The 13,767-nt window shown below is 34.5% G+C and overlaps 1 protein-coding gene across 1 annotated transcript; it reads left to right on the top strand.

Annotated features, from left to right (window-relative positions):
* Positions 1-11,219: 11,219 nt before the first annotated feature.
* LOC131955151 (kelch-like protein 22) lies at positions 11,220-12,608 on the top strand. Its single transcript, XM_059319139.1, has one exon. It carries the CDS (start codon positions 11,220-11,222, stop codon positions 12,606-12,608), a length of 1,389 nt encoding a protein of 462 aa, XP_059175122.1.
* The last annotated feature ends 1,159 nt before the right edge of the window (positions 12,609-13,767 follow it).

The raw sequence follows: 13,767 nt of genomic DNA, 5'->3' as shown, positions 1-13,767 counted from the left end.
AAATGCTGGAATATCTGCTAGAAGAGATGGATCTTATGGAATAATCTCCGCATGCTTAGAAAAAAGTTTTAACAATAGAGTATGTAAATATTTAAAAGAGAGTATTCAGCTTGTCACTTTTGACGTGAACTATTTGCAACAGGAAGACAACAAAACCAACCAAATGGACCTTGTCGAATGTTTGTGTTCTGTGACAATGATTGGAAGGAAATGATGGAAATGCCAAGTCACAATTTGTTATTAATGTCACACGGAGACTTTATTTACATCATAAACCAAGACGATAAAGTTATTTATAACATTAATCCAAAAAAGAGATACCCTCATTTAGGAAAAATTAAAGAATTACCAGCAAATGTTGAAGTTAAACATGCAAAGACTCTGGGAAACTTCCTTTTATTATTTAGCTCTGAATCCCTTAACGGTATAGAAAAGACAGCGGTTCATACATTTGGCATTTTGTCCAACGTTTGGACCAGACTAGACAATCTTGATGGACCAGCTGAACAGCTGATTGTTTCAGGAACGACAAACACAACTACATTCTACAGACCAATGGGAGTTTGTGGCTGGTGCTTTATTCATCTGAAACTGGAAACATTGAATTTAAATTTCTTACCAAACTTTGGAACTTCACAAAAAAACTGTATGGTGCGTTAACGATTCAAAGTAAGGTGATTATTTTTGGAAACGACACTGACAATGATCCGCCCAACCAGGAAACAATTAGCGAGCTGCCAGAGCACTTTACATCGATATCCCACTGGGGAAACGACGCTTGCTGTTCCAGTTTTGTTCCCATAACTATAATAAAGAGCGCTTTAATTGGTGTGTAATGTAATGAATTCACTATGACTGATAATTTGAAATATTTCTAGGTAAAATGAAATGATAATATTTTTTTCTATTTTGTTGCTAGTTTAAACCATCTTTCTATACACAAACCCATGTTTTAAATATATTTCTTTTTATTACATGCACACACAAGCACACATACACACATGCATACACACAATCACACACAACCACACACATAGTCGTTACAAATATCTGTTTGAAGCGCCTACACACGTGTAATCAGTCAAAGGGAACGACATAATTTATGATCCTATAATTTTCTTTGATGAATTTAAGAATATTTTTCTGAGTAATCACTAACACGGCGTGTATTTGTGTGCATGGGTATGTGTGTAAAAAGGATTGTGAGAAGTCTATAAATCAGGCAAACTACTAATTAAATAATTTCTTATCCAGAAAACCTTAGAAGCGTAGTGTGTTTTGCGATTTTTCGCTACATCCTATGGAAATATGTTCCTTGAATCTGACTAAATATAGTCTGCCTAGTAAATACTTACTATATATACTTACTATATTTGAATAAATACACTGTGTTTCGTATATTTTTCTAAATTATATAAATGACAAATACATCATATGTTTGCCTAAATACACTTGACATAGGTTTCTAGTATTTTACAACATATACAACTACATCTAATTGTGTTTATACATTAAAGATAATCTTTAAAAAAATATATTGTTAATTATTTATATGATCAGTCGGTGATTGTTTTAGAACGTCTACTTGAAATATAAAGGGAAAAGTAAAATTCTCAATGCATCGAGCAGCACCCTTATAAAATTAGCAGAAGAAACCCTAAAAGTAGAAAAGTGGATAGTTTCAGAAACTGACATTTGAATAAGGACCGGTTAGGCAAAGGCAGCCTTCAACCAACTAAAAATGTTTGGGGTTCTGTAGATTTAACTCTTGGAATAAAAATCTGAGTTTTCAAAATACTAGTAAAACCTGTTTTACTCTTTGGAGCGGAGACATGGAGAATAACTGCCACAAATAAAAAGAAAATATAATAATTTATAAACTCATGCCTCAGAAAGATCCTTATGATTACGCTGGCCTAACACCATCACAAAAAAGATACCATGGCAACGGACAATTCAGCTGCTAGCTAAAGAAGAGATCCTCCAGAGAAAATGGTAATGGATTAGCCACACACCTAGGAAGTTAGTATCCAGCTATAAAACAACAACACAGGCCGACAAGAACTTCAAGAAAAAAATTTCAAAAAATTAAAAAATTCTACAACCATGAAGACCACAAACAGATATTGCACTCTGATAATATAAAATGGTAAAACAGCACGCAAGGGAAAATAACAGACGTCTAAATTGATGATCTATAGGATGACCGCTAAATACTCATCTCTACCAAAGTAAACCAAGTCTCTTTTAATTAAACGTTTTGTATTAATTTCTCACTATATACGCACCTCTATTTAACATCAAATTTAATGCAACTTTTCTTCTACAGACATCATTTAATATTTATCTCTGCTACCGTACGCCTAAGCACCTAGAAGCCTATTTTTAAAAATTGCATTGTCAGGCCAAAAACAATAAAATGGAATGGACAATGACATGATCCAGAGGTTTTTCTAAGACAATCTTGCACGACACATTGTTAGAAGTAGGGGGGGGGGGAGGATATCAGAGGAGAATAGCTGGATGACATCAGGGATTGGACTTGATACAAAAGGATTACACCACGATAACATCTTACGTCTGTTTTTTGCAAATCAATAATCCCATAACCATTACATTATAAATGGCAGACGAAATTCAGAAGACCTTCTTCGTTGCCTATGGTGTCAACCCATCACTTGTTGTATCATACAAAGAGTTGGCTGGTGCACCAAAAATAATAACACATTATCTATTGCATACCTTTACTAATGCTTCAGAAGATCCCCTTTCTTTGCTTGATTTTGCTGTTTCGATAGAAGTGTAATTTTTCATATTTAAAGAGAATCACTATTTTTTTCTCCTTTTTAGTGAATTTTTAAATAAAAGCTTGTTTATAAAAGTTTTTTTAACAAGTTTTTATTAAATTTGCTCCCTCTTTATGTCTACACGTACACGTACACATACACGTACACGTACACGTACACGTACACGTACACGTACACGTACACGTACACGTACACGTACACGTACACGTACACGTACACGTACACGTACACGTACACGTACACGTACACGTACACGTACACGTACACGTACACGTACACGTACACGTACACGTACACGTACACGTACACGTACACGTACACGTACACGTACACGTACACGTACACGTACACGTACACGTACACGTACACGTACACGTACACGTACACGTACACGTACACGTACACGTACACGTACACGTACACGTACACGTACACGTACACGTACACGTACACGTACACGTACACGTACACGTACACGTACACGTACACGTACACGTACACGTACACGTACACGTACACGTACACATAAAAAGACACTTTCCCAAATGCCATTTAACGAATAGGCGATTGCGGATATAGACGAGAGAGTTTATTTAGAAGCTGGCGTTCCTCACACTTTGAAAACATCCATCAACCTCTGATACTTAAAGAATAAACGTATAGATTTTCAAATACGGCTGTGTCAGTCTGAATGTTTTCTTATTACAACTACTTTAATGCATACGGATAGGAGTACGGTTTTATGGGAAAGTTACGTTGCTTTATTGGCCGTCAGGAATTTTGTCGAAATTTAAAAATAAAACTGTAATTCCCTGAAGATGTATTAACATTGAATATGTTTACAGGTTCGTCCATGCTAACACTTTGTCAGTGAAAATCATATAAGGTATTGATGTACACTTGAAGCATGAAGCAGCAACGTAAATGTTCGAAACACTTCAAGTCGTTGAGGCTTAGTAGTTTATCTAACTTTTGAGGATTACAGAGAAGACTCTCATAGAGGCCTATGTGTGATAATCTTTGTCTTCCTGGTGCGTCCGTGGAGACGGCTATAACGGTCTCAATGTATTGTAAGCTATTCAAACACATTTATGTGAACTCTATCTCAATGTATGCACAATTTTTCTGGCACTGAAACCAGAGGCGAAGCCAGGTTTTGTTCCAAAAACACGAGGCAGACTAAACAGATTTCCTGTTTTAATGATATCTGAATGCCAGAGGATTGTGTTGTCAGCTTTATACCCAGCCACCTTTTATGTCCCAAATGTGATGTAGGTACCGATCATAACTGAGTGGACTCACAGACGTCTTATAGACTCGAGCCAGGGATCCGAATCTGAAACTTTCTAGATGGTAGTCGTATGCTCTGACTTCATGGTCGAATTACAGAGCATACTACTTCTAACCTGAAAGTCTCCAGTTCTAATCCGTGTTCGAGTGCATTGAATGTCTCGTAGTCAAAGCAGCTCTAATGGGTACCTACACCAGGTTAGGGATATAAGGAGGTTCGACATTACAACTACTTTAATGCACACAGAACGGCGTAAGATTATTTGTTTAAGAGAAAATGTTACGTTGCTTTCTAGGCCGTCTGGAATTTTGTCGAAAATTTAATTATTAACTAAAAAAAAATAACTAATTTTATCTATATCAACAATAAGATCGAAAACTCCTCGTTAACACGGTTGCTTCCATTAGAGAAAAACATGCATTTTATGAAATAATTGTTAATAAAAAACCTATTTCATTTTGCGCACTATGGATAAATAGATTTGCCTTAAATTTTGTTACGCACCAATAAAGCACTCTTGTTATCTGGTCAGCGAAAACCACATCTTATTTTATTATTTACATCCGACCTACGGATACAAGATGAGCAAACAAGAGGTTTGTGTCCAGATCGTTAACAGTCTGGCGAATGTGTGGAGTGAGAACATTTTATTTGACTTCGCTGTGAAAGTTCAGGATGAAACCGTCCAATGTCATCGTCTCATCCTAGCGGCGTGTTCAGAATTTTTTAAGGCATGTTTTCGTTCTGGGATGAGAGAGGTGACAGAAAACTGTCTAGTCCTAAAAGATGTTTCGTGTGAAGTTTTCCGCTTAATCATCAATACTATTTATACAGGAACAAGTATGTTAACCTTAGACAATTTTATTGAAGTGTGGCGAGCGGCACATATGCTACAAGTTGAAGTTATGGTTAATGTTTGTGAGGAGTTTGCTATCAGATCGTGTTCATTAGACACTTGGGAAAACATTTACCTTCATGCAAAACTTTTCGGTTCAGGAAAAGTGCTAGATGAGCTCCATACATTCATGTTGAAAAACTTTGAAGAAATTAGATTTTCAACAACATTTCTACAGTTCTCGTTCAAAGAAGTTCAGGATTTGATTAAAAGTCAAGATCTCGTTGTAAGCAAAGAAGATTTAGTTCTTGAATCTGTGATACAATGGGTTGAATATGTTGACGGAAATCAGCTAAATCAGAATTTAATTGAGGATCATAGCTATACAACCAACTGTAACGACGTAAAGACTGATATCAGTTTACCTTGTGATGAAGCGAAGGAAATTAGAAATAGTGAAGATGGACTTCATCGTAATGATTGCTTACAAAATTCACATAAGACTTTAAGTGCAGCAATGCATGAATTACACACTGCTCATTCAATTGATCCTGTAAAATCTTCTAGAAAAGATAAATTTACAGAACTGTTAATGCATGTCAGAACTTGCCTTGTCAGTCATGCTGTCTTATTTCGAGTTCTTAAAATGAAAATATTTACTGAAATTGAACATTCGAGAGAATTGATTCTGGACGCCATGTCATATCAGATCCAAGAGTTTAGACACGGGCAGTGGTCGTCAGCGGCTATACACAGATCTTGTAGTGAGTACACAAATGCTGGAGTTCTTGTATATGGTAGTGATGGGATTTTCGAATTAATAACCGCTGATAAAGAGCAAAATTTTAAATTTACACGATGTAAATATTTGAAAGAGAACGTTCAACTCGTTATTTTTGACGGTGAACTTTATGCTACTGGAAAACAACTGAATCAACCAAATGAACTTTGTCGAATGTTTGTTTTCTGTGATAACAACTGGAAGGAAGTGATAAAAATGCCCTGTCCCAATTTGTTATTAGTTTCACACATGGACTTCATCTACATCATAAACAAAGACGATAAAGTTTTATATAACGTAAATCCAAAAAAGTGGGAACCAAATTTAGAAAAAATTACAGATTTTCCTTCAAATGATGTTGATGTAAAACATGCAATGTTTCTGAAAAAAATTCTTTTATTATTTTGCTCTGAATCTGTAAACGGTATCGTAAAAACGGCCGTCCATAAATTTGAGATTTTGTCCAAAGTTTGGACCAGATTAGACAATCTCGATGGACCAGCTGAACAGCTGATTAGTTTTAAAAATGACCAGCACGACTACATTTTACAGACAAATGGCAGTTTGTGGCTGGTAGATTACACATCTGGCACCGGTAGTATTGAATTTAAATTTCTTGCCAAACTTTGGAATTTCACAAAGAAGCTTTATGGTGCGTTAACCTTTCAAAGTAAACTAATAATTTTGGGAAACAACTACTGTAGTGACCCGCCTTTTGGAAAAAAAATATACGAGCTACCTGAGCACTTTACGAGAATAAGATATTGGGGAAATGACTCGTGCAAATCAAATTTTGTTCCTATCGCAATAACAAAAAATGGGTTTTAGAAAGAAACTTTACAGTGCGTTAACGTTTCAAAGTAAACTAATAATTTTGGGAAACAAACCCAACAATGATAAACGTAATGAAAAAAAAAACTCCCTTTGCTTCATGAGCACTTTACGGAAATATCCCACTGGGGAAATAACTTTTGCTGTTCAAATTTTATTCCCATCAACATAACAAAGAATGATTTAGTTCCCGTAAAAAAGGTCTAGTGTGGAATATATGAAATGCGTGTGACGACACACAGTTCAAGATTTTTGTATAGGTTTAATCGTCGTTTGGTCTACTAGATCATCCTTTTGTATATCACTATATGTTTTTTTTATCATTTTTATACGATAGTCAAATATTCGTTAATACAAAACTACAGTTTAATTTTGTTTTTGAATAGTTTATACGTTTATTCATTTATTCCCCCTGAAAATAATTAAATAAATAAAACAAAATTTATTAATGGAGTCACTGTTGCATTTAATATTTATAAATCACTTAAACTGTGGATGTATGTGTGTGTGTGTTTGTTTTGAGTGAGGGTAGATTGTGGAGGAGATTTAATTGACGGGACGAGTAATGTAGAGTATACATGGATGAGAAGAGTAGTATGGTAATGAACTAGAACTCGTTAAGTTTGAATTAAGGCAAACTTAAGTGGTCACCAAACCAACGATTCAGAAAGTTATCGAATAGCCTTTTTTTATACAGAAAATTTTTTGACAGACACTTAGAGCGTTTGCGGTATTTGACTTAAATAATGTATGCGATTCTGTAACAATTTCAGGGAACAAATTTGTTTTATTTGTTCAAAAGCCATCGGTGATAACTCTTAATAAACTTTCTACAACTCTAACACCAACTCGCGAATAAAATAAACATTTTGATTACATTCTCTTACATTTTGGTTAATGTATTTTTCTCTCTGAAATGGCTGATTTAGATTTTAAAAACGTTATTTATTTTGACTCACATTTGAAATGATCAAAGTAAAAATCAAAGTTAACGGATCTTTAAAAAAAGTATGCTTGTTTGACTATTGTCGAGTGAGTGTAGACCATGTTTGAAAATATGTTACAAAAAGGAGAATATTCAGAGCTAAAGTCTATATAGCCTTGAAAATTGGTTAGAGCTAAAGTTTATACGTGTAGAAAGTTGTTTTGAGCTAAAGCGTATTAGTCTAGAAGGTTGGTTAGAGCTAATTTTTTAAAGTCTAGAAAGTTGATTAGAGTTAAAGTGTACTAGTCTAGAAGGCTGTTTAGAGCTAAAGTGTATTAGTCTTGAAAGTTGGTTAGAGCTAAAACGTATTAGTCTAGAAGGTTGGTTATAGATAAAATGTATCAGCCTAGAAGATTATTTTGGGCAATATTTTATACGCTCAGCGTGCATTATGTTTTTTAACATACGTCATGTACACTTCAAAGCTGGATTTAATTAATGACGCGCTACATTCTCGCGTTGTTATGGGTGCGCGGACCTTTGACCACAGGTGCTTTGACCATAGGGGGGTTGACCGTAGGTGGTTTGACCACAGAGGGGCTTGGACCATAGGGGCTTTGGCCACATCGAGGCTTTGACCATAGGGGCTTTGATCATAGGGGGTTTGACAAAAAGTGTTTTCTCAGCAAATGGTCTTTGATCACAGGTGGTTTGTCCAATGCGGGCGTTTGATAACAAGCGCTTCGTCCATATATGTTACGGATTAATTTTAAAAACTGGAATCAAATACACACTATTAGCAATGGAATAGCACGAAAAAATAACATTTGTGAAGGATGGCATTACAGTCTTCAATCTCTCCTCCAATGTAGTCACCAAACAATGTGACGTTTCCTTAAAGGTCTACATATAGACTGCATACGAAAATAGACAACTTTCTTGCAAGGTGTCGCAGGTGCAGGCTACCCTGCTGAGAAGCTATACAGTATGATAAACAAAAAACTACAACGTGCTGTTCAGACATATGGTCATACAGATGTACAGACATATTTCCGTGCTATAGCACATCTGTCATTTAGTTAACCATACAAGTACTAGCTGCATCCCGTGCTCCGCCACGGTAAAACTTTTTTAAATGTACCAACTTGGGTAAAGAACAAAACTAAACACAACACAAACGAAAAAAAAAAAAAACGAAAAAACAAACACAACACTCATAACATTAACACAATTTAAATGCAATCATAAAGGCACATTGCTCACAGTCTAGCCGTAGCGCCAAATCGCGCCCTTTCCGGTGATTTGCAACCCCCTCAAACTTTCGATTTGCACCCCTTCCACCCACCCGCCCTAAAACTTTCGATTTCCACCCCCCCCCTCCGCAAATTTTTTCCAACCCACTTTGGCGCCCCTTAAGGTCGGCACCCGGGGACATATGCCCCCCCCCCCCCTCGCTACGCCTCTCCTATAAAACCCGAAAGATAGAATAATAATTAGAAAACAGTATAAATAATAAGCCGTATTTAAAATACCGTGTTTTACCTACACTATTTCACTTTATCCATTCACGCATTTTTTTTCCAGTACTTTAAATTTTAAAAATTTACAAAAGAGTTTCATAACTAAAACCATTGCGCACCTAATGAACGTGATGACGCGTCTATAATAGTGCTGAATAGTTGATTAAAAATTATAAGTAATAAACAGTAGGGCCTACATTCAGTGAATAAAATAAATAAAAGATTGCCTTTTATCAATCCATGCTAATTATAATTTTCTAACAATAATTTCCTCTTACACATCCGAATAATTTGCATTCACATTTTGCTAATTATATTATTGCAACACTAATTCCTTCTACGACGAACGTATATTTGCATTCACATTTTTTATTAGCGTGAGTTTAATGTATTTTTAAATTACCTCCTTTGTCAAAATTAGAAAAAAAGAGTTAAATTAATTTGATTTTTCTACCGTACTGTTATTATGTTATTAAAATGTATCCACTTTTTCTAGGAATATTAACGAAAACTATATTTGACATTGATCCTTTTAATATGTTTTAGCAATGTGCGTGTATTTAATATTTTCTTTACGTTATGCAAAATTGTACAAACAGTGGAAATTATAAAATAGCTCTATGCCACTATATAAACAAACCCTACTCTAATACTTATAATAAGACACTGCGGTGCACTGAAAAGCACTGCGTGGTGCGAATGTTTACTTTTATGGTTCTAAAAGCTATAGCGATGACGGAAGGAAGGAAGGAAGGACTGACACACTACTTGCCCGCTTATATTATAGATTACTTCTTTGAATATGCTGTTAGCATACTTTTTTATCCTTTATATATGTCATGTATTTTCAGATACATCTACATTATTTATTTGTGAATCTTTTTATCTCTCATTATTTGTGTTCCATTTATATTTATACTTAAAATAAATCTATGAGGCCTAGCACCAGCCTTTATGTAGAGACTAAAATATGGTTGTTGATTTTTTAGAACATGTTAATTTCAATTAATGGACTCTCGGGAAACATGAATAAAATCGTATGAATAGTATCATAAATTTAAATCAAATAACAGTTTCTAATTTCTATTTTAAAATCTGTATATTAAAGTTACCCCCCCCCCTTGGTCAAAGGTCATCTGTGGTCAAACCCCCTATGGTCAAACCCCTTATGGTCAAAGCACCTGTGGTCAAAGCGCCTAAGACCATTCTCGCGACGGGAGCCGAATTCAAAACAATCGGTATAGAAGGCTTGTTAAAAATTAATTAGAGATAGGTTGTAGTTCAAAGGAAAACAACTTGCAATTTATAAAATAGTTATAGACTTGAAAAGCTGGTTCCAAATGGTTCCACATTTTGGTTTCCAGAAAGGATATTTTTCAACCAAAATTGAATATTTTATAAAATTTGTGTAATAAGTATAAAATTACTTCCGGTTTCGTTAAGGCTTAGAAATAGTCAAAGAAATAATTACCAGTAAGTTAATTTATAAAATAGATATAGACTTGAAAAGCTGGTTCTAAATGTTTCCAAATTTTTGTTTCCAGAAAGTATTTTTTTTAAACCAAAATTTAATATTTTATAACATTTGTGTATTAAGTACAAAATTACTTCCGGTTTCAATAAAGCTAGACATAGTCAAATAAATAATTACCAGTAAGTTAATACTAATTTAGCAAAAACTTTTATTTTTTATTTGGATTAGTAGAGTCAGAGTATTGTGGTGATTGGAGATGTTAATGTTATATTATTTAATATAAATACAATACAACGCTATACACCATACATCACTACTGTGTATTTTTATTATGGAAAACAATGGTTCTCACTTTTATTGTTTTACTCTCGGTTGACTTCATTGAGAGGTTGAGGTCAGTTTTTTTTTTTAAATTATTCAAACAGTTAAAATAATTCCAAACAGCTTTTCAAAAGGCTTATATTCGATAGAAACTTATAAAAACTGAGTGTAATCGATGGTTCCAAAAAGGCTTTAATTTTTACATATGTTATAGTGATGTTATCGCTTGCAATATTTTTTAAAAATGTTGCTTTAAAAATTTGGGGTGATTACAAAGACTGTCATGCCTATCATTAAAATACCTATCTAATTTTGCGCACTATGGTTAACGAAGTTGCATTGAAATTTCTTTCGCACCAATAAAGCACTACTGTTATCTGGTCAGAAAAAGCCGCATTTTATTTTATTATTTACATCCGATCTACGATAAAAAGATGAACAAAAAGGAATTTTGTGTCCAGATCGTCCAGAGTCTGGAGAATGTGTGGAATGAAAACATTTTATTTGACTTTGCTGTGAAAGTTCAAGATGAAACCATCCAATGTCATCGTCTCATCCTAGCGGCGTGTTCAGAATTTTTCAAAGCGCTGTTCAGGTCTGGAATGAAAGAAGTCACAGAAAACTGTGTTGTGCTAAAAGATGTTTCATGTGAAGTTTTCCGCTTAATCATCAATACTATGTACACAGGAACAAGTCTGTTAACCTTAGACAATTTTATTGAAGTGTGGCAAGCGGCACATATGCTACAAGTTAAAGTTATGGTTAATGTTTGTGAGGAGTTTGCTATCAGATCATGTTCATTGGACACCTGGGAAAACATTTATCTACATGCAAAGGTTTTGGGTTCAGTAAAAGTGCTAGATAAGATCCATACATTCATGTTGAAAAACTTTGAACAAATTAGACATTCAACAACATTTTTTCAACTTTCTTTCAAGGAAACGCATGATTTGATTAAAAGCCAAGATCTCGTTGTCAGCAAAGAAGATTTAGTTCTTGAATCTGTGATACAGTGGGTTGAATATGGTGACGGAAATCAGCTAAATCAGAATTCAAATGAGGACCATACAATCAGCGGTAACAAGGTAAAGTCTAATATCAGTTTACCCAGTGATGAAGCAAAGGAAATTAAAGAAAGTGAGGATGGACTTCATCGTAATAATTGCTTACAAAATTCTAATAAGACGATAGGTAGAGCAATGCATGAAGTACACACTGCTTATTCAATTGGTCATGTAAAATCTTCTAGAAAAGATAAATTTAGAGAACTGTTAATGCAAGTCAGAACATGCCTGGTTAGTCATGCTGCCTTCTATCGAGTTCTTAAGTTGAGACTGTTTTCTGAAATGGAACATTCGAGAGAATTGATTCTGGACGCCATGTCTAATCATGTCCAAGAGTTTAGACACGGTCAGTGGTCTTCAGCGGCTATACACAGATCTTGTAGTGAGTACACAAATGCTGGAATTTATGCTTATGGTAGTAATGGGATATTCGAAATAATAATCGCTGACAAAGAGCAACAGTTTAATATTGCACAATGTAAATATTTGAAAGAGAACATTCAACTCGTCACTTTTGATGGTGAACTTTATGCTACAGGTAAAGAAGTGGGGAACACTCCATATCGAATGTTTGTCTTCTGTGGAAAAAGCTGGAAGGAAGTCATAGAATTGCCAAGTCCCAATTTGTTATTGGTTTCACACGGAGACTTTATCTACATCATAAACAAAGACGATAAAGTTTTATATAGCGTGGATCCTAAAAAGAGGGAACCAAATTTAGAAAAATTACAGATTTTCCTTCAAATGATGTTGAAGTAAAACATGTTATGGCTCTGGAAACCTTCTTTCTATTATTTTGCTCTGAATCTGTGAATGGCGTAGAGCAGATAGCCATTCATAAATTTGAGATTTTGTCCAAAGTTTGGACCAGATTAAACAATCTTGATGGACCAGCTGAACAGCTGATTAGTTTTAAAAATGACAAACTCATGTACATTTTACAGACAAATGGTAGTTTGTGGCTGGTAGATTACTCCTGTGGCACCGGTAGTATTGGATTTAAAATTCTTGCCAAACTTTGGAATTTTACAAAAAAGCTGTATGGTGCTTTAACTTTTCAAAGTAGACTAATAATTTTAGCAAATTATTCCCGTAATGACCCGCCTAATGAAAAAAAAAGGTTCGAGCTACCTGAGCACTTTACGAGAATATCATATTGGGGAAATGACTCGTGCAAATCAAGTTTTGTTCCTATCACAACAACAAAGAATTGGTTACGTCCCGTAACCAAACTGTAGCAAGAGATTTACCACTCGAAATCCATATTATTAAAATTACGTTTTAAATTCTATTTTAGATCTTCTTCTAATACATCACTTTATATAAATGATATATATATATATATATATATATATATATATATATATATATATATATATATATATATATATATATATATATATATATCAGCGTAAGAAGAGATAAGAATTGCATTGAAAGAGTAAAATAATTGAATACGCCGAACTCTAAAAACACACAACTGTCAATTAAAATTAACTGTAATAGCAATTATTTTTTATTGAGTTTAATTTTGCACAATGAAATTACTCGGATTTATATTTATTTCTGAGGCACCAACAAAGCACTACCTTTTTTTCGGAAGTAAGAATAAACTTTGCATTGTCAACATCTGAACTTTGTAAACACGATGGGCAAATAAGAGGTTTGTTTCCAGATCGTCCAGAGTCTGGAGAATGTGTGGAGTGAGAAAATCTTATTCGACTTCGCTGTAAAAGTTCAGGATGAAACCATCCAATGTCATCGTCTCATCCTAGCGACGTGTTCAGAATTTTTCAAGGCGCTGTTCAGATCTGGTATGAAAGAAGTCACAGAAAACTGTGTTGTGCTAAAAGTTGTTTCATGTGAAGTTTTCCGCTTAATCATCAATACTATATACAGTGGAACAAGTCTGTTAACC

The sequence above is a fragment of the Physella acuta genome, unplaced genomic scaffold (assembly GCF_028476545.2).
Source record: "Physella acuta isolate Inbredline_101_S28 unplaced genomic scaffold, ASM2847654v3 ptg001057l, whole genome shotgun sequence".
Lineage (NCBI taxonomy): Eukaryota > Metazoa > Mollusca > Gastropoda > Physidae > Physella > Physella acuta.
This window is presented reverse-complemented; position numbering and strand designations above follow the sequence as displayed.